The 20,367-nt window shown below is 45.4% G+C and overlaps 1 protein-coding gene across 2 annotated transcripts in view; it reads left to right on the top strand.

Annotated features, from left to right (window-relative positions):
• Positions 1-1,123: 1,123 nt before the first annotated feature.
• GMPR (guanosine monophosphate reductase) overlaps positions 1,124-20,367 on the top strand; it is a 44,546-nt gene continuing 25,302 nt past the window's right edge. The window contains exons 1-6 of one of the 2 annotated variants that reach the window (XM_069809161.1): positions 1,124-1,508; positions 7,379-7,498; positions 8,179-8,262; positions 9,817-9,990; positions 16,038-16,119; positions 18,456-18,562. In XM_069809161.1, the coding sequence (XP_069665262.1) occupies positions 1,422-1,508; positions 7,379-7,498; positions 8,179-8,262; positions 9,817-9,990; positions 16,038-16,119; positions 18,456-18,562 (654 nt within the window). In that variant the 5' untranslated portion in view covers positions 1,124-1,421. The remainder of the gene's footprint in view (positions 1,509-7,378; positions 7,499-8,178; positions 8,263-9,816; positions 9,991-16,037; positions 16,120-18,455; positions 18,563-20,367) is intronic. The other variant, XM_069809160.1, reaches the window with a different exon arrangement.

Below are 20,367 nucleotides of genomic sequence, written 5' to 3'. Positions count from 1 at the left end.
TGTGTACAAGAGCTCTGCTGGAGGCAGGGTGTTGACCAGATGCATGCAACTTTCAGATAAAGAAGACAGCACTACCGCATCCTGCAATGTGTCTGAGGAAGGGAAGCCAGCCATGATCCTCCTGTGCTTTGGTTTTCGGTCACTGACAAGGCTTAGCTCATGTGTCTTCCAAAGAAGTCTGAATCTTATAACCCACTGACTTCATAATTAAACAGACTTTAAGGCTCAAAACTCCTGTGAAAGCCATCTCATATGATACCTGATCACCTTGCATCGATCTGTGTGCCAGCAGATGTAGATGGACCCAGCACACGTAATTCTGTTGCCATGGGGGTTTTGCGACTGCATGTTGAACAGTGGCTAGCCATTGAAAATGGATCATAGTCACAAATTGGGTTCCTCTATGCTACGGAGGGCAGAAAAGAAGCTCCCTGTTACTTCTCTACGTGGACTAAAAAAGGAAACTACTGCGCAGAAGCAACTTCAGGTGGCCGGTGCTGTGACCGCTCTCCTATGACCAACCAGCTGCACGTTTCTCAACGTTTCTAACGCCGAAACCGCCCTTTGCTCTGTAGTCAGCTGCGGAACCAGCTCGGAGGGTCCCAGGAGCAGGGCAACACTCGGTTTTACCAGAAAGATGACGGGCAGGGAGGGGGCCAGGCTTGGGCTCAGAGCGGAGCGCCCCGGAACGTCGGATTTCCACCAGAGCCCGGGGAGACCTTTTAGAAGGCCCAGGCTGGCCTTTTGTAAGGCCGGAGGCACAAAAGTTTGGGCCGTGCGGCAGCCGCCCTAAAAAACGGCGGGGAGCGCCGGCAGCCCTCATCGGTGCGGCCGCCTCAGGCCCGCCCCCGCGCCGGGCGGCGGTTGGTCGCCAACCGTCGGTCCGCAACCGTCGCCCGGGGAGAGGGGGCGGGCAAGATGTCGGCTCAGCGCCTCAGCGGCCGCCCGTCGCCGGCGGGCTCCCACACCCGGCCGCTCGGTCACATGGAGGCGCCATTTCCTCTGCCCTTGCTTTGCCCTTAAGGCCGCCCTGCTGCTGCTGCCGCCGCCGATACCCGCGCTTCGCCCCGCACCGGGCGGCTGCCGGCGGGCGCCGCGTCCCCGTCTCCCCCCCCCCCAACCCACAGAACGCCCAGCCCGGCGGAGAAGCTGGGGGGGTGGCTACGGCGGGAGAAGGGGCAGGGGAGGGGGCGGCCGGCTACTCAGCTAAAAACAACCCTCTCCTAATAAAGCGATGGGGCCCGGGCCGCGGCGCCGCGCTCCCCGCGCCCTATAAATACGCTCCGTGCGCGGCCCGCAGGCTTTGGCCGGCGCGGCTCTGCAGGCGGCGCGGTGCAGCCGAGCGGAGCGAGAGCGCAGCGGGGCCGGCGCTGCTGCCGCCGCCGCCGCCAGGAGAGCCCGGGCCCCCGCACCCCAGCAAGATGCCCCGGGTAGACGCAGACCTCAAACTGGACTTTAAAGATGTCCTGCTCAGACCTAAAAGAAGCAGCCTCAAAAGCAGATCAGAGGTGGGGGCATTCAAAGCCAGCATGCTTTTTCTCTGCGTTCTCAGCGCCTAACTTCCTTACCCCGTCCTTCCCTCCCTGCTTTATTTTTATTCCCCAGTCTAACGTAGCAATGCCCTCCCCCATCGAAACGCCTTTTACGTGGCGGGGGGGGGGGGGGATGCCGCTGCTCCTAGGAGGAGGGGGCCGGGGTTACGGACCCCGCGGCGTGTGTGTCCCCCCCCTCGGTGAGGCGAGCCCCGGCGGCGGAGGAGGCGGCGGCGGGCGCTGCGAGCCGGTGCCGCGCTGTCCTCCCCCGCTCCTCAACAAAAATAAAAATAAAAAAAGCGGAGGGGGTGGGGTGGGGGAAGGATTGTTTGCTCCTAACAGGTGCCTCTGCGGATTTCTGCGGCGCTGAGCGGGGGGTGACCTCCGGTTTCCGCGGGGGCTGCCTGCTGTAGGGGCAGCGGGACACCGACAGCTCTGCCAGCCCCTCTCCCGGGAGGGGGGGGGGGTGTGTCCGGTTACGCGCCCCGCGGCTTGAGCCGGCAGTGCTGTTCCCGAGGAACCGACATGCTCTTTTAAAAAAAAACAGCGGTAGTGAAAAACAACCGGCGAAGATGCTGGGGGAGCGCTTCCGACGGCAGAGGGTGCCCGGGGCTGGGATCCCACCCTGGGGCGTTTCAGCCTGGCTTATGTTAACCCCCACCACCCGCCTCCCGCTGCTGCTGCTTCGTGACCTGCGTGGGCAGAGCCCCGCCGTGTGTCCCCCCCCCGGCCCCACAGCCAAGGCTGCCCGGGGCTCTGCGTCCCTTTAGCTGGGTGTTGCTGTAGTTATTTCTCAGCAGGGATCGGGAAAGACCCCAGGAAATCCCATCAGGATTGCCTGTACAAAAAAAGATGGCTGCCTCAGGATTGAAGGTGCCTTCTCGTTTACCTCACGTAACCCCAAGGTTAACAAAGGATTTAGTTTGACTAATGAAGGAATTACGTTGTGCTGGGGGATGGAAAGAGGATTAAGCTTTTCTCCAGGGGAAGCGGAGTTGTGAGAGAGAGACCGAGACAAATCAAGTGAGGTGAAAAGACACGACTGGAAAGGGAAGCGGGGCGGCCACTTTTATTAGGGGCCTATGGCCAGGTATTTTGACGGCAACAACGAAGCACAACTTTTTTGCCATTATGAAGGTGTAAGATTGGAGAGGCCCTCTCAGTCAAAAGCTAACCTTAGGCTAGTCCGTTTTAATTTACAAAGAATGGTGTCCCGGCTGAGTAACTCCTCAGTGTGTGCAATTACTGCTCATAAGGGTCTGTAGGCCCTTTCCAGCCGTTTGCTTGGGGACCTGTGGTCCTTCTTTAAAATTCACTGTGCTGGCCTGGCAAACAGGTGGAGCTGCGCGCCACCGAGTGACACATGGTTCCTTCAAGTGCGGTGTTTTGTATATTTAGCTGCATGCAGGCTGTGGAGAGGAGGGCTGCTGGGAAGGGAAAACGATAGGAGGAACATGAGCTGATATGGCAGGGTTGTAAAGGGTGGCTATGATGAACTGTTAAAAACATTTCACATGAGGAAAAAGTGCATGTCATGAGGGGGGTCAGTGAAAACTGATGAAGGTTAAGAAATTGGACACCATCACTGAGGCTGTAGCAACAGGAATAAACAGTGTCTGTGAGAGCCAGATCTGAAATGGACAGCCCCGGTCTGCTTCAAAACAAGAATATAAATAAATAGTTCTGGCAGAGGAACAGAGGCAGCATACTACAGTGCCTGTTACCCAGCAAGCTGCTGCTTTGAAGCTTATATCAGCAAGCGTCTGCTGCTCTGGTGTGAATACCTCCTTTTGCGCAAGGATAGCTTTTTACGCAGTAACTAGGATTAAGTCAGCTTCTTAGAGAGACAGTTTGGGCTGTTTGCAGCTCTTCTTGTAGGTCTGCTATGTTGGTACTTGTTTTTGATTCCTTGCACTGTCTTCATTTTCCATGATTGCTTCCTCTTTTTGAAAATATACCAGAAAATTTGAAGCTTGAATTCAAGTGTCAAAACTGGTTAAAGCGTTGATTGGACTGGGAGCAGCATTATCTGTCTGTGGGGTCTCGGTACTCACATAGCCTGCTGTTCTTGCCTTTGCTGGACCTTGCTCTGCAGGCAGTCCATTTTAAGTTCACCAGACAAGTGTCCTGTAGGAAGTCTAGTCATTAATTTAAATTTATAAATTCAAATAAGTCCAGGGAGCTTTAACAGAACAGCCAATGTCCTCCTACTTTCATATGTCGAAGGTCTAGGCAGGAGTTATAAAATACATTTCATGATTTTCTTTCTAAAGAAACTTTTACTGTTGTTGAGTGATGGTGAGCAATCCTGGAGTAAGAAGTTATTTTCTCATAATGCATAGAACAATAAGCTATAAATTTGTTGTTACTGCTCAGGAAAGAGACAAAGAGATGGTCGGAAGTGCTACTAGAGGAACTAGGGAAAACAAGTTAGCTTTGTGATGCTCCTCGGTATGTTCATCGTAAGTACACGGTTCTGGTGATCCCTTCACAAAACCAGCATAATATGCTAAAATAGATACAGAGAATGGCAGCCAGGATGATCAGCAGTATCGACTGATTTCCACATGAGGAAAAACCTAAACATACTAGGACTATTCAGTATGGAGAAGAAGCAGCTGTGGAGGATATGCTAGAAGTCTACGAAGTGAGGAGTGGAATGGAAAAGGTGAAACTGAGAAGTGGCTGTTGATTGTCTCTCACAAAACAAGAAGTAGGAAGCACTGAATGTCATTATCAAGCAAAAGTCATAGTTTTTATGCAATGTATAATTCATCTTTGGAATTTATTGCTGTGGGGTATTGCAGAGGCTAAAGGTGTGAAGGATTAAAAAAATTACAAGGCAAGTTCTTTGTACATGAGTGGCTATTTAGCACAATGTATCGGAGGAGACCTTTGTCTTTGAAGGTCTCTAAACATCAGCTGCTTGGGACCCTGGAAGGTAGGCTAGGGAAAGTGTCTTTCAGAATTTGTCTCATTATTATCTTCCCTTGTATTGGGTTTGCATGGCAAGGTTTTGGTAGCTGGGGGGTTACAGGGGTGGCTTCTGTGAGAAACTGCTAGAAGCTTCCCCTATGCTGATAGAGCCAGTGCCAGCCGGCTCCAAGAGGGACCCATCACTGACCAGGGCTGAGCCCATTCGCAACAGTGGTAGTGCCTCTGGGATGATGTATTTAAGAAGGGGAAAAAGTTGCTGCACAATAGAAACTTCAGCTGAGAGAGGAGTGAGAATATGTGACAGCAACAGCCCTGCAGACCCCCAGGTCAGTGCAGAACGAGGGGGAGGAGATGCTCCAGGCGCCGGAGCAGAGATTCCCATGCAGCCTGTGGTGAAGACCATGGTGAGGCAGGCTGTCCCCCTGAAGCCCATGGAGGTCCACGGTGGAGCACATACCCACCTGCAGTCTGTGGAGGACCCCACACTGGAGCCGGTGGATGCCTGAAGGAGGCTGTGACCCCGTGGGAAGCCCGCGCTGGAGCAGTCTCCTGGCAGGACCTACAGACCTGTGGAGACAGAAGCCGATGGTGGAGCAGGTTTTCTGGCAGGACTTGTGACCCCGCAGGGGACCCATGCTGGAGCAGTCTGTGCCTGAAGGACTGCAGCCCGTGGAAGGGACCCATGCTGGAGCAGTTTGTGAAGAACTGCAGCCGGTGGGAAGGACTCATGTTGGAGAAATTTGTGGAGAACTATCTCCCGTGGGAGGCACCCCATGCTGGAGCAGGGGAAGAGTGTGAGGAGTCCTGCTCTTGAGGAGGAAGGAGCAGCAGAGTCAATGTGTGATGAACTGACCCCAACTCCCATTCCCTGTCCCCCTGCGCCGCTGCAGGGGGAGGAGGTAGAGAATTTGGGACTGAAGTTGTGCTGGGGAAGAAGAGAGGGGTAGGAGGAAGGTGTTCTGATTTGGGTTTATTTCTCATTACCCTACGCTGACATGATTGGTAATAAGTTAGTTTTGCCCAAGTCGAGTCCGTTTTGCCCATTATGGTAATTGATGAGTGATCTCTCCCTGTCCTTACCTCCACCCATGAGCCTTTCATTGTATTTTCTCTCCCCTGTCCAGCTGAGGGGGGCAGTGATAGAGTGGCTTTGGTGGGCACCTGGTGTCCAGCCAGGGTCAACCCACCACATCCCTTCCCACACATCTGGTACTGGCTGTTTGGAAAACTAGGACACCACATAAACATCTCCAACCCAGTGTGCCATTTCTCCTGTTCTTATAGAACAAAAGCCTCATTAGGGGAAGCCCTGCAATTATTCTTCATAAATGCCTGCAGTTACAGTATTATCAGTTGTGTGGATAATTGCATGAGATCCATCTGGCTGGCTGGCTAAAGGAAGTCATATATGAGAAGTTGCAGTAAGTGGAGGTGAGAATTGCTGAAAGAGTATCGGCCTTGTGTTCCCTGCATAGCTTTGCATCTTGCGTCAGTCTTTTTGTAATCATACTTTTCTTCTCTACTTTCTTAAGGTTGTTTGAAAGAGATGTTTTTCCTCCATAAAACTGTAAAACAGTGGTTCTGGTACTATTGTCTGTGTAGAACTGGTTGTGTGATACTGTGTCTTTTTTTCCTTGGTTCTAGTTAATAAATTGCATTAGAAGGGAGTAAAATACATTGAATTTTCATATTTACTTCATACCTGTCTTCTTCATACTATTCTCTCATGTTAGCTGCAGCTGAAATTCCATAAGAATGTTAGGTCATCAGTGATGGGTGGAGAATTAGGCCTTTGTGATAGTAAATGGGAAGAAGGGTGAGTCTCCATTAAGATGTATCTTAGCTTGTTCACCAAAGTGACCCTTCCTTTATGAGCTTATACAAAAATGAGAACTTGTTTCATAATATAGCACTGAGGCACCAAGTTCTTTCTGTTGTACAGATCAGTAGTAAACCTCTTACCATATTAATCAATCAGAATGTAGCCAGCAATATGACAGCGCTCAAAATATGTTGTAAATAAATAATCGAAGTCCTACATTTTTTATATTGCTTCCTTTCTGGTGACAGATTTCAGTTCAGGTCAGGTCTCTGAGTGTTCCTGGATTAAAGCTGAAGTGAGGAGTAATGAAAACTATGAAAGAGCATTCATTTTCACTGTTACTAAAGAGACTAACCTAGTATCTTACAGTTATACATTTCTTAGAGGGTTTTTTTTCCCCTTTTGAAAGATGCTAAGTAGACCAGTGGGAACTGATCTAAATTTGATATTACCTCTTGTAAATGTAAGGAACAAAATGCCTGATGTTACCATGATCATTTGAGGATGCTGAAGAATAAATAACTTTGAAGATGAGGGCTGACACAATTGTAGGAAATTAATTTAGAAACTAGCAGCCTCATGGTTTAATAAGCCAGGGTGTGATTGTTCATATTGTATGACAAGAGTGCTGGTACCATAGCCAAAAGTAAGAGCTTGCTTTATTATACTGTCATTTACATTAAAGATTGGGACAAAGTCTTTTATGCCTTGGAGACAGAGGGAGTTCCAGTTCTGACTTCTGTGGAGTCAACTAAGCTACAGTCCTCATTGTCCTTTCTTTCCTTCCTAACCCCTTCTGACTTGTTCCTTTTTTAAAATTTTGATTCTCTGTTTCTTTAGCAAGAACTCTCTTTAACACAGAAAACATTATTTTACTTTTATATTTTCTTTCTTATTTGGAAGGCAGAAGTTGTAACAAAATAAATAAATAAATAAGGTAATAGTGGAATGATAGGAGGAAGAATGGGAAATATGAGGAAAATTAAGAAGCAGGGTCCAGACCTGCTGTATCTGAAGTCAGTGGCAAAACTCTTGTTAGGTTGCAATCAATTACTTAAAACAATGTGTGTCTGTCTATTCATTGCAGGTCGACCTCACGCGCACCTTCACCTTCCGCAACTCCAAGCAAACATACACAGGAATTCCCATTATAGTAGCAAACATGGACACTGTGGGGACATTTGAAATGGCCATAGTTATGGCAAAAGTAAGTTTTGATTCTCATTTCTGCAACAACTGGGAAGCGACTGGGTGACAGTGACCAGCCTTTGTTAATCTTTAGCCATGTTTGTTGGAGAACAGGGGGGAATGAGTTAAAAACTCCAGAACAAGAAGGTGTGATTTCACTGCAAAGCAGCTGTGCTTTTATGCAATACAGTTATCAGAGACGGAGCTTCAGATATAAGATAGTTTCAGTGGAGATGCTTACTGGGAAGCTTCCATCTTGGGTGTAGCTCAGTTTCAGGTAGAGCTTCTAGAGCTTAGTTTTGAGGTCTATATTGTGCTCCTTTCCAGAAAAAAATTATTAGCTGACAACAGTTTTGAAAGTGTAGGTTACTGGATAAAACTGCAGCAGTCAGAAGTCACTAGTTAATTAGCCTCTGGCCTCAAGGCTTACCTTAATTTCTTGCAGTGCTTACATATTCAAAATATTGATCATAACTTCATGAAACACATCAGAAACCTGATCCTGAAAGGTAGGCTAAGTACACTAAGTTACTTTTGAAGAGCCTTTTGGAGTTGCCTGGTCTGTTACTTGCTGTTACTGTCTCTTTCAAGCAGGATGAGCCTATACTTAAAATGGGAATTTCTGATATCTTGTTATTCTGCAGCTGAGGGAAAGATGACTAACTTGGACATTAATATCAGTTTTCTTATTTTCGCTAGCATGCAATGTTCACTGCAATTCACAAGCATTATTCTCTGGAAGAATGGAAACTGTTTGCTGCCAATCACCCAGAATGCCTTGAGGTACATTTTCGTACTGTAAATTATTATGGTTTATTGCTTTGTTCTGAACTCACATACACTGGAGTCTCTTGGGAGTACTGTTGTCAAGTGAGGGTTTGGGGAATGAAGATATTTGCTGTTCTTAAATGCATCAAGGGAAGTGGCTTGTCCTGGTTTAAAAAGAATAGCTATGTGAGTCCATTATGAAAGTGCTTGTATTAAGATGCAAAAAAAGCAAACTTTATATATGCCTGGAATGGAAACGGAGAAGTATCCTGAATAAAGAAGAAGAAAATACTTGGGAATAGGTCCAACTGCTGTGCTTCTGTTGCTGTTGGGGGCTGTGGTAGTGCTGGTGAGAGAGAAGCCCAAGACCATAAATGCTAATAGCCTTGAGTAACCCAACCACAAGCTGGCCCTGCACATCCTCATGCTAGGCAGTCTTTGCTATCAGGTGTGCAAGCCGACCCAGAGCCTGTGGGCTGGAGGGGCCCAGGTGCTGGGCCCAAGCAGGGATGAGCATTGAAAGTTGTGAGAGCATGTGTCCTTCATTTACCTCCTTGCACTAGAGCTCACACTGTGCTACTAGTAGCTGTGCTGCCCCACTTGTTCACAGGGTCCTAGCCTGAACCATTACAGGGAAACACCATTTAGTAAATTTAAACATTGACTTAAGTTCCAACTTTTTCATATCCAGATTTCTGTGTTCTTCTGGCAGACCTCTACACCAGAAAGGCAGTATAAGAGCGTGCCTGGCTGCTTCCCCTCCTCCTCAGAGTTCAGTGTAGTTTTGAAACTTTTTCTGTATACAAAAGAATACCGCACAGCTGTATTGTATCTTTACCTGTGGCATATTTTAGAATTATATTATAAAGACTATTGATAACAGTATTGTCCGAAAGCCAGCCTATCACTCAGGTTCATCAGCGTTGCTTATATGCCACTATAAATACTGACTTGCTCTGTGACCTTGGATCTCTGCAGAGGTTTTGTGGGCCAACAGCTGTGGAAACTGTTTTTCTATTGGAAAGAACTCAGAGGAAGACAAAGGAGGAAATCTGATTGTTTTCAATGGTAGCTGACCCTGCTTAAGCAAGGGGGTTGGACTACACAATCTCCAGAGGTCCCTTCCAAACTTGACTATTCTATGATTCTGTAGATCAACGGAGTGTTTGATGAACTTAAAGACCCAGATTCCACTCTCTGACAGTGCCCCAAATTTTGCCACTCTGCCTTCCTGGAAATACACCAAGTTAGGGCTTCTTCTGTGTTTGTGTTAATAAGAGTATGGCTGAGCCTTCATCCTTCTCAGGTGATTTTATTTGCCTATGAGAAACCACTTGTGAATGAAAAGCTCATAAAATGCTAATTTTGCTTTATTTTAGAGCCTTTAAACAAAACAGAAGTAACAGATTGATATTCCCGGGAAGGTATTTATTTCATATTATACAGTATGATTTTCACTAGTTTCCAGCACAAGTCCTCCCAAGATGATGCAGAAAAGGACATACAACATGTGTGTTTATCCCAGTTTTTACAAACTACTGCTCCCTTTTGTTCTCCCTGTCTTTCTAGCACGTAGCAGCAAGCTCAGGTAGTGGAAAAGCTGATTTGGACAAGTTAACAAGTATTCTAGAGGCCATTCCATCTATCAGATACATCTGCCTAGATGTGGCAAACGGCTATTCAGAGCACTTTGTGAAGTTTGTGAAGTCTGTCCGTGCCCTGTTCCCACATCACACCATTATGGTAAGTGTGTAGAAAGGGTAGAGGGGGGGTGTGGGAATTCTGTCCAGGAACAGGGCCCAAAGTTTTGTTGGTAGGCATCAGAAGCTCTGTGGTAGCTCCATCAATTTCTGAGTCCCCATGTAAAAAAAGGAAAGAAAGAAGGAAAGAAAAGTCTGACTCAAACTTCTTGTCTTCTAGACAAATACATGGGGACAGATACCCTTCTGAGAATATAGAGGGCAGCCCTATTCATCTACTCTTTCAGTTCAGCAAGATGCTGACTCTGAGCCAAATGGCGACTGTTTAGTAACGTGTTGGGATTGTCAGTCTTCCATTGCTGATAATTTCTGTGGGAATGTTCAATGTGTGCTCTGATACAGCACTTTGGTGTTGGCATGGCAGGCTGGGTGGATCCAATTTTTTTCCTACTCACATCCTCCTTCCCACACCAGATGTGACCTCTAATCATAAAGTGCGTACATTTATTTTGGTGATTCCAAGCTGAAGGTTTGCTGCGGGAATGTGCCGACGTTTCTGGCCAATTGAGGCCAATGGCTGTTTCCATCTATTAGATCACTATGAAGACAGCTGAATGTAGACTAATCCTTGCCTATGATAAGAATCATAGGGGTGTTGTGCAGTTGTGAACAGGGTCATCAGGGAGCAAACCAGTCAGTGCTGGGGCTTTTCCTGCACCTTCTGTGATGTTACTATCCCTTCTCTAGAGCACTAATGCCATGCTTCTCCAGCCCTTCTGTGCTAAGAGTAGGGTGTTCGCATCAATACAGGACTCCTTGCAGCAGAGCCCTACTGCTCCTGCTTGTTTCCCAGGGCCCTTGAAGAAATGGGTCTGAATTTGTTTCCATGAGAGTAGCAGAAATTCTCAAATAAGCAGCAGATTCTTAAGGAGGTTACCAGCCTTTCTTCAAGCCAGTGCAGCAAAAAATCATGTGTTTAGGCAACACTTTCTCTCTTTTTCATGCCAGACACAAAGCTTCACACATGTACAGTAAATGTGAAATAAAAATGGTCATAAATGTACACTCTGACTTGGTTCAGTAGGGAACTGCATGTTCAAGCAGCTCAGGGGAGACTACATTCCTTCCTCCCATGTCAGAGGAAGGCAGTGTTCTTGCCCCTGAATGATGATGGCATTGGAAAATGGAAGTGGGCTGGAATGCCTGTGGGGTTCTGAGTAACCATAGGCTAATGAATAGGCATCCTTCAACAGCTCCCAGCAGATGTGGGAACCTTTTTGTATGGCCATATTTCCAGTGGCTTTGGGGAGGGCTTTTGGAAGCATGAAATGATTGATGTGGGTTTTTTGAGCTTCCTACTCCATGATCACTGCAGTGAGGGAAGGAGGTGTTCCTTGCTTTGGATCTGAAGTATTGTCCCTAGTGACGCGATTACTTCAGTCTCTTTGGCTTGAAGAGTTGTGGGAGGGAGCTTAAACCATATAGTTAAAAAAAAAATCTTCCCTATCAGGAGTGGAAAGAAAATTGTGTGTCATCCCCTCCTCCACCTCCCCACAGACTGCTGACTTTGCTGACTGAGGAGGGAGCTCAACCAAGATGAATTGCCCGGAAGGCACAGGAGGTCAATGTCAAAGTCAGGTATCAAGCCCAGATTTTAGTCCAAGGTCCTTAAGCCAGTCTCATCCACCTCCCACATCTCTTACGCTACCTGCTTAGTTTCTCTGCTTTGTGACTAAGGTTATTGTTCCTTCAAGTCTTATTGTCCTGACAGCACCGCCTGCTTGAGCACATATACAGCCCTGACGTGTTCAGTTGCCTTCTCTGATTGTAGCTCCTTTCTCTGAACATGGTTTAGTATGGTTCATGTTTTTCATCTCCTGCACAGGGATAATTTCCATTCCTAAAAACATGCTAACAAACTTGGGGTGTTCAAAAACCTTCTGTTTTCCAAAGCCTCCAGAGTCTGTGCAGTCCCTGAGTCTCTGATTCAACTAGGGACACACACCTGTAGCCCACTTCCAAGTGAGTTTACTTTACACTCTGTGCCAAAATGGCCTTTTGAAGCTATTCCTGGCTGAAATGCAGAAGCTCATCTAGGGTCCTTTTTATGATGCTCTGGAAGACATGTCCTGCTGCTACCTGTTCTGTCTGCTTTGATGTCTCTGTGCTATGCCTGCAGTATGCTCTCTGCTATCGTGGCTTTCAAACAAAAGGGTTAGCAGTTAAATAGAAGGTATAAAAATAAAGAAGCTTTCTCATAGCTGAAAGTGATCTCCAGGACCTTGCAGGCTGTCTTGTTTGCTTTCCTCAACATGACCATTCATTCCACAGTCAGCTGCAGTGCAGTACATAACAGTAACCCAACCCTGGGTCTCATGGAATGTATGTTCCCAGAGGCCATGTAATGGGTTCAGCTCTGAGGCTGAAAGGTGATGTGCAAAGCAGCTGTGATTGACGTAGTACTTTCTGTAGCTGATACTCCAGTGCAGTAACAACCTTTCAAATACATGTTTTTAACTTTTTAAACACTTGCTTTTATAATCACATTACCTTATTTTCTTCTGTCTGGCTCTGACACAAGCTCTTTTCACTCCTGCCTTTCATACTAGTTTACAAAGAAGATCAGTTTCTCCATGGAGCACAAAGGATAGGGAAGACAGACAGGGGCACAAAGGTACAACATGACTTGCCTTAAGTCACTCATTAGATTGAGGATGGAGGAAGAAGCAGTATTCAAGTCTCCCAAGTGTCTCACAAATGCAGCACTGCCCCCCAGAATCAAGATTAATGGTCCAGTGGGGTGTTTTGCTGTAGCACAGCATCATGTGCTTGGGTTGTGCCTACTTGCTGAAGTGTAAAGCAAAACTTAGTTGACATTCATGATGGAGGGTCAGAGCCTTTATATTACAGTAAGCATACTCCTTATTTATTAGTTTAATTGTAGATGTTAGGGTTCTTCCATTTCACTGGAAGTCTGTTTAGGAAGCTAAGATATCTTTGCCAGCAAGCTTTGCCAAGTTTTTATCCTGAATTTTTCTTTTCGTAGTGTTCTTTGTTCATTATACAGAAGAAACCCGGCGGGGGGGGGGCAGGGAGCGTGGCAGGAAGGAAAAGGCTGGGGCAGGAGCACACTTGCAGATGCAGTAGCACCCACAATATGTGGATCAGAGAGGGAGGCAAGCGGAATTGCAAAGCAGGAGCAGAGGGAAGCAGCGGGAGTCAGAAACTGTTGCTCCCCTTGGAGTCAGTAGCAGAACTTCTCAGGGCCTCAGTGGAGGCAGAATTCAGTCAGAGAAGGCCATGCAGACTGCTTCCAGTTTATGTCTGGAACAAGCAGCAGAGTCAATCCAGTCATGGCATGTCCACCAGGGCTGGGGTCTCGGAGCAGGGGCCAGCTGGGATCCCAGGGTAGGAGACAGCGATGGTGCCGAGGCTGTCTTGGGTCAGTCACAATACTGAGTGCAAACACCCACCTGGTATGGCTCAGCCTTGCAAAGGGCATCATCTCTCCATCTTACGGTAAAGCACCCCTTGCTTTGGTGGGTGGGAAGTGTCCTTTGGCAGTATTCCTGATAGTGTGGAGGCACAGACTGTGCTTTCCTCTAGGATACAAGAAGAAAGTTTGAGAACTGTTGTCACAGACACTTCTCCCCAGCTTGATCCATTGCCATTTGCCAGCAGCTTTCAATCAGTGCAGCAGTGTTCCTGTCTTAGTCAGTGTGAGTCGATATTTATAGCAGGCTTTTATGAGGCACAGTATCAAATGCCTGACTGAAATTCAGAGGCACTACCCTACTGTGTTCACTAATTTTGTATCTCTGTCAGAGAAGCTGTAGCCTTTATAATCCTGTTAGGTGAAATCTTGATCCCATTAAAGTCAGTAGTGAAACTCCCTTTGACTTTTCTGAGGCCAGGATTTCCCTCAGGTCTGACCCACAGTTCAGTCATCCTGGATAGTGCTGGAATGAGCCAGGGTGACGCTCACTTGAAACCTCAGACTGAACGATGGTACAGCTGAATGTTGCCCTGAGTGTCTATGGCCAGGCCCACAGCCAGGATAATTTGTTGTAGCCCCTAAGAACGGACAGCACTGAAAGCATGGTAGTTTACCTAACTTTCAGTTGTTACTAATTCTGTTATTTTACTGCCGGTATAGCAAAGCTAGATTAGCAGTAAGGTAATTACTGGGCTATATCTCTTTCAAGAAAGCCAGTTCTGCAGCTGATTAGAAATGCATTGGTACATGGGCTCATCATTAAGATGAGCATGGAGCACGGTTTTCACTAATACAATACTCCCACCAATTAGTGTGTTCCTTGACTACTTGCCTGCCCAAATACACTACAAAATGTATTGTCTGTAGTGGCTTCCTTGTACAAGTTCTGATTACTTTACTTGCTTTATATTCTTAGTTAATTTTAAGGGGGTTTCATCACCATAGTCTCAGTCTTTCTATATTAACCTTTTCAGACTTTTTTTTGGTTGAAGTATTCTGGCTTTACCTTATAGGTGGGGCTTTCAACAGCCCTTTTGCCTCTATTCAGCTGTCCTACGGGCATCAATGATAAAGTAAGCATTGGTTTCAGTGGAACTAGAGTTCAGCTGGATGGGAGAAAACAGCTTTCTCTGCTCTTCAGCTGTGATACTAGGGTCTCTTCACATACTGATAGCTGTGCCTCTCTCAGTGGGTTTTTATTGTGCTTTCTGAGGTCTGCAAAAGGTACCTAAAAGAAGCACGCCTGTCATCAGCAGGTTGAAGTCTGCTATGTAGAACTCCACGTCTTCCCTGAAAATTTGTTAAGTATCTGCAGATTCAGAAAGACAGAAACCACTGATGTGTGTACATGCATTCCAGGAAAAAATGTGTGCTGGGGACATAAGTGCTTTTCCCTGCTAGGATGAGAATTTTGAATCAACATATGCAGTTCCAACATTCTCTAGCAGTAACTTAACATTAAACGTCTGGTTAGCATTTCTGAAGAGACAGTTTGACAACCTGCTATGCTCTGCTAATAAGAAGACACTGCTGTTTAAGTTAAATACATATTTGATCCCAAATCTCATGGAGCCACTGACTTTAATACCCGTTCATTCCTGTTTATGAATCTGTGGCATGTACTCCAGTATTTCACGAAGTTGTAATGTGCTGTGTGTCACACTGCACAGGTAGTCATCTGCCTTTCAGATGTAAACTGCTTTCTTAATGTTGTAAGCAGCCTGCTCGCCATCACCCCACCTTGGAGTATACAACACTTAGTATAACAAATTACCACTGAACAGAAAGGAAGCAGCACGTAGCTGTCAGCACTGTACCTATTATATGTTCTTTATATAATACGGTAAAGAACACAAAAGATTTCAGGACTTTCCAAGAAGAAGACGTGTTCATAAACAGCATGCTCTCTACGTCTCTGCAAAGTTCATGCAGAGGGAACCAAACCCCTTTCTTTCACCTCTGGCATCACCACAACCAAATGAATGTATATGGTATAAATGCCCTTATTTACATAGTTGGAATGTACATACCAATTTTGGCACCAACATACAAAACGACAAGAATAGTACCTTCCTTACTCTTTCAGTACTCAAAATACTAAATCCTAAAGGAAAAAGAGATTTGCCAGGGTTTTGAATAAGATCTGAACATCTTCCCACAAAGTGAGGTAGGCAAATGGGATGGAGGGCTATAAACTGTTCAGGAGGGATAGGCAGGGCAGGAGAGTGGAGGAGTTGCATTGCATGTAAATGGGAGAAGTTTGACTGTATAGCCCTTACGGTTAGGGATGATGTGGTTGAGAGCCTCTGGGTGAGGATTAGGGGGATGGAAGACAAAGCAGATATCCTGATGGGATCTTAAGGATCAGGGTTTACTGGACCAATCATGAAATTTGTTTGACTTGAGAATGTACCTGTATGATTCGTTTAATCTCTGTGGCATGCACAACGAACAATATGGTGAACTATGTTCTTCGTGACTCTATATAGTTCAACTTGTAAAAGCTCTGGATAAAACGCTACATTATCATTGTTAGTCTTTAATGCAGTAGTCTTGAAATCTCCCGTATACATGATATTGTTCCTTCTGTCTAGGCAGGCAATGTGGTGACAGGAGAGATGGTAGAAGAACTTATTCTTTCTGGAGCAGATATTATTAAAGTGGGTATTGGACCAGGTAAGTCAAATCCAGTCAAATAAAGGTGAATTATGGTAATGGTGGAGGAGCTGTTCAGGTGGAACCAGTGTATAATGCTGTTTGCTTGCCCATTAGGATGCCTAGACCCACTCAGGTCAATAGAGTAACAGTGCCCTTGCACACAGTATATTTAAGAAATACATGGGCAGCGTGCTAGTGTTTCATACTGCATAGTGTTACATATTGCATCTTCTGGCAGTGAAGATGCCTATTATTGGAAGCACTGAGTTGCCTGAGTTGCTGACATTATCACTGATAATAGGTGTTGTGTTTAGGAGCACTTTTTCTAACCTCTTGAAAAGGGGCTGAGTCATCTCAGCTAAAGCTCAAAAGATAACTGTGTTCGGGTATCCACTTATATTGAGGAACAATAGGTTTCTAAATAGCTTTATGATTTGTGCTCTGTTAAGCTGAGGTTGCCCATCTTGTCAATGTCTTCAAAGATGAAATGGGATTAATTAATTGTGAAGTATGGATAACATTGCCTCTACCTGTTACAGTTGCCTGGGAGGTAAAACTTACATTAATGCACTTATATGTTACCTATCACTGTAACATTCCCATGGATAAATGGGAGGACCCTAAACTTCTTACAGTGTATTTCCCACCTTCCCTAATATTGTTGTCTGGCATATACTGACATACTGTCTTCCCTTTTTTCTTTCCCTTCCTTGTGCATTTCTTCATGTGCTCCTTCCTCTTGTGATTTTCTTAGACTGCAGCTGGGGTCACCATACATGGGCTAGATTTTAAACTGGCTAACACAAGTGCCACTGACAGTATAGCTGTGATCAGCCAATGCAGTGCAGGCAGATTGTTTGCTCTACAATGCCAAATAGTTATGGTCCATTAATGGATAATTTGAGCAGGGCAAATGATGTAATAAAGGCTGCAGTTGTGCCCAGGAAGACAGCAATCAACAATAAATACTGCAAAATATATGAAAAATAAACAACAGAGATGTTGTGGTGCAATTGTCACGGGCAAGTTCAGATATAAAAGAAAAATTATTATAGTTTGTAGCCTCAAAGTGGAAATAGTTAGGAGTAAATGCTGTATAGCCCTCCCCGGAGATCTTCATGAACAGATCTGTACAAGTTGACCACCCAAAACTACAAGTAACAAATGTTCCTCACAGAAGATGAGGTCTTGAGGCTCTTTTCCAGATAATGGTCCATCCTGTGGAAAATGACAGTGATTTATTATAAAGCATTACATATATAAGTACATACACTGTGGAGATCATTTCAAAACTGTTTTTCTTCCTACTTTGCAGAAATACTTCTCAGTATTTTCACCTTGTCAGTTATTTAAAAGTTCTTTGGAAACTTTTACTTTACTGGGAGCTTGAGTATACCTGGATATCAACTGGGTGAAGGGATCCAGATTTTACTGCATTTGGTTTAGAATCTGTTTTGAAATTGTTATAAGACCTGGCCTGGCAAAAAGCACTCCTCATTTTGACTCTTAATTTGAGGAGAAAAATAGAGAAGATATTCCAAAAGATCTATAGCCATGTTACCATGTTGAACTATAGTTGAAGTGGGTTTTTTATATTTATGTATATACCTTTATTTTTATATATACATATATACATGCACCATGTATGTGTATAAATACTATAGTTTAATAGTCAGATATAATTAGTATATTTTCTGTAATAATACACTATACAGCTTTCTTATGATTACTTATCTCACTTTTTAAATGCTGTGTGCTGATTTTCTTATATTCCCAACTTTTGCAATCAACCAAATATTTCTCCTTTAAATATTAGGCAAAAGATGTGTTTCTCTCCCTTGTGGAAAATTGCCACAAAAAATAAAATAAAAGCACAGGTTTTCCCCAAGAATTGTTTTTAAAAACATATATAGAAAAGAGATAGAGATATTTATTGAAAGAAATATTCAGGTATTAAATGCTGCTGCTGAGTCTCAACAGGTTGTGACTCTGCTCCTTTTGTCCCCCTTCCCTTCAGGCACCTCAGTCAGATGTGCTTTCTCAAGATGCAGTGATTCCCTCACCGGGAAGCCTTACTGATGAGACCTAAACTGGGAATTGTGGCCCTGGAGAAGAAAGGGGGGATATTAGTCAGCTCAGTTACAGCTCCCATGAAGTGGTGTGATAGCATTTCAAAACTCAAGTTCCTATATGTTCCTTTTATCCGTGAGAAGCCAACATTGGCAATAGAGACTTCTTGAGGGAAAAAAATAATACAGTTAGAAACACATTTTTTCCACAAGAAAAAGAAAACAAGCTGTATCTTTTCTGTCAGCCTAATGGGCTATGTTTTTTCCTCTCATTCTCTTGTCTAGGTTCTGTGTGTACCACTCGGATTAAGACGGGGGTGGGCTATCCACAGCTAAGTGCCGTTATTGAGTGTGCAGACTCAGCACATGGTTTGAAAGGACATATCATCTCTGTAAGTAAATGTCATCTACTCTCAGATTCCCACTGTGCAAATCGTTGTGGAACAGGAGAATCTAACAGTCCAGTACCCTGCATGTTAAAGGCTATCCTTCGGTCATCTCCAGTTGACCTCTACACTAGCTCCTAGGGTAGTCAGTGGGGATTTAAATGTAAAGAGACCAACTCCCTCTAATGTTTGAAAAGACTTGGGCACGTCACTCCTGTTTGTGCCTTTGGAAAGCTACTTCTTGCTCCTGAATGGAGTAAGCCATTATGTGAACAGAATAGGAAGCTTGATAGCGTTTTCACATTGAAGCAAACAGTAATTCCTATGAAAGATTTCTGAAAAATGAGTGAAACGTAAACATGGCTTTCCCCAGAGAGTGGGACTGAGAGACAGGCAGGCAGTGGAGGGGAGTACAAGCTAAAATGATAGGAGCCCGTCTGTGCCGTAGTAGCTGAGTTGCTTCAGATAGCGTCCTCATAGAGCTGTCTGTGCAGGGGCAGGAGCGTTTCAGAGGTGGCTCTGTTGAGCATAGCTGGCATGTGAGCCACTTATGTTCTCACAAAGCTCTGGGGAAATAATGAGCCTGTGGAGAAAAAAGAGCATGTATCTGTGTTGCCTGCTAATGGCAGCTTCCACTCTACCAGCAAGACCGGATTCACCTCGCATAGAAAAGGTAAATCTGTAAGCATGGCCTCAGACTGAGCCAGACTGCAGCCTACAGCACCCAAAGTTCCTGTGTGTGTGCTTACGCACGCCCAGCCCACCAGTGAGCTCCTGACTCTGTCAGGCTTGCACAGTCTCTGCAGGCTGCCTGTGAGGCAGCTGGTAATCAGGAAGGCATAGGGGCTAACCAGCGTGCTGTGCTCACAGGTACCCTCACAGCCAACAGTCTCCCTCTGCGGCCCTAGAAGACCACATACTGAATTTTAGATCTACTGCCAAGTGAAATCACTGGAAGGCCCTGATTTGTTTGACCAAGTTGTGACTAGTATCCATGTGAGGAGCGAGGTGTTGTTGAGGAAGGAGGGGAGAGGAGAACAAACTGTGGATGGGCAAAGGGTTTGACTGTATTTCGTGGATCTGTGGGTATAATGGAGCAGGAAAACAAGTATGTGTTACAGTCGGATCCCTCTTGCTCTTTATTGTTAATGCATATGCATTACCTCCTCTCCATGGCTCCCCTAGATGAATTTTGCAGAAAAAAAGAAAAGCAGTCTGTGATTTTATGACTTGGGCAGTATTACAAATGTTTATGTCTATAGCAGACAAGAGAACATGTGTGCAATAGAGCATGAAAGACTGACTCATTACTATGAAGGCAGGATAACTATAGGTGTCATCCTAGCAGTGATGCTCAGAGACCCATCCTAGTTTTGCAATAATCATTTTCTGCTAGCAACCCTCAAAAGAACGTTATTATCCTGATTTTACAAGAAAACAGGGAGTGTGTATTTAGACTGTTGAAAAATGAGACGGTTCTGTGCTATTCCTCCTCTCCTTTCCTGCTTTGGGGATGGATCGCTTCCTGACCTGCTTAGGTCATACTGGTTTCAGTGAGCCCACACCTAACAACCCCCTAGCCATTACAGCGGGAGTATAGGAGGGCAATTTAATACCTGTCTGCTACAACATCTGGGCCAAGATAATTACCTTCAGCTGTAACTGGGGTCTCTAACACCACTACAACTCAACTCTGTCACCCAAGCTAAGGGGACTAAAGCAAGGGTGAGGATATTATGCCTGAATTCTGCAGCAGTCAGATAGGTATTGGTGTGTTTACTGGGGAAAGAAAAGGCTGGACTTCATGGTCA

The sequence above is a fragment of the Haliaeetus albicilla genome, chromosome 21 (assembly GCF_947461875.1).
Source record: "Haliaeetus albicilla chromosome 21, bHalAlb1.1, whole genome shotgun sequence".
Taxonomy (NCBI): Eukaryota; Metazoa; Chordata; class Aves; order Accipitriformes; family Accipitridae; genus Haliaeetus; species Haliaeetus albicilla.
This window is presented reverse-complemented; position numbering and strand designations above follow the sequence as displayed.